Source organism: Meleagris gallopavo, unplaced genomic scaffold (genome assembly GCF_000146605.3).
Source record: "Meleagris gallopavo isolate NT-WF06-2002-E0010 breed Aviagen turkey brand Nicholas breeding stock unplaced genomic scaffold, Turkey_5.1 ChrUn_random_7180001889693, whole genome shotgun sequence".
NCBI classification, from domain to species: Eukaryota; Metazoa; Chordata; class Aves; order Galliformes; family Phasianidae; genus Meleagris; species Meleagris gallopavo.
In genome coordinates this window covers 1-344 of record NW_011153419.1, presented here as the reverse complement: position 1 = coordinate 344, position 344 = coordinate 1, and the positions used below count along the sequence as shown (strand labels likewise).

Genomic DNA, 344 nt, shown 5'->3' with positions numbered 1-344 from the left:
AGAACTCACGCACCGGCAGTTTGGTGAGCGGCGCGTTGCTGACGTGCTTCCCGAACACCTCCTCCTGGAACTGCAGCAGCTGCACCACCAGCTCGACAGCGACTTGTTGGTGGGGGGCTCGGCCTGGATGTACTGCGGGAGGGGGCTCAGCCGCGGGCCCGCTCCGTGCGGGGCGGGGCCGCGAGGCCGGGCGGGGCCGGGCGTTCCGTACCTTCTTGTAGTTCTTGCCGAGCCAAAGGCGGACGTTGTCGAATTGGCTGACGGTGTCCGAGGCCTCGTAGTACTTGACGTTGGGGCCGCCGTCCTTCTTCCGCACCGCCATCTTCCAGCGGGCCGGGCCGCTC

At 68.3% G+C, this 344-nt stretch overlaps 1 protein-coding gene across 1 annotated transcript; it reads right to left on the bottom strand.

Annotated features, from left to right (window-relative positions):
- Positions 1 to 9: 9 nt before the first annotated feature.
- LOC104916402 (SWI/SNF complex subunit SMARCC2-like) lies at positions 10 to 338 on the bottom strand (the record flags this gene model as incomplete). Its single annotated transcript, XM_010727444.1, has 2 exons — positions 212 to 338; positions 10 to 132 (listed from the first exon to the last, which is right to left on the bottom strand). Coding segments are annotated over exons 1-2 (234 nt in total), but the record flags the coding sequence as incomplete, so codon positions are not given.
- Positions 339 to 344: the final 6 nt, after the last annotated feature.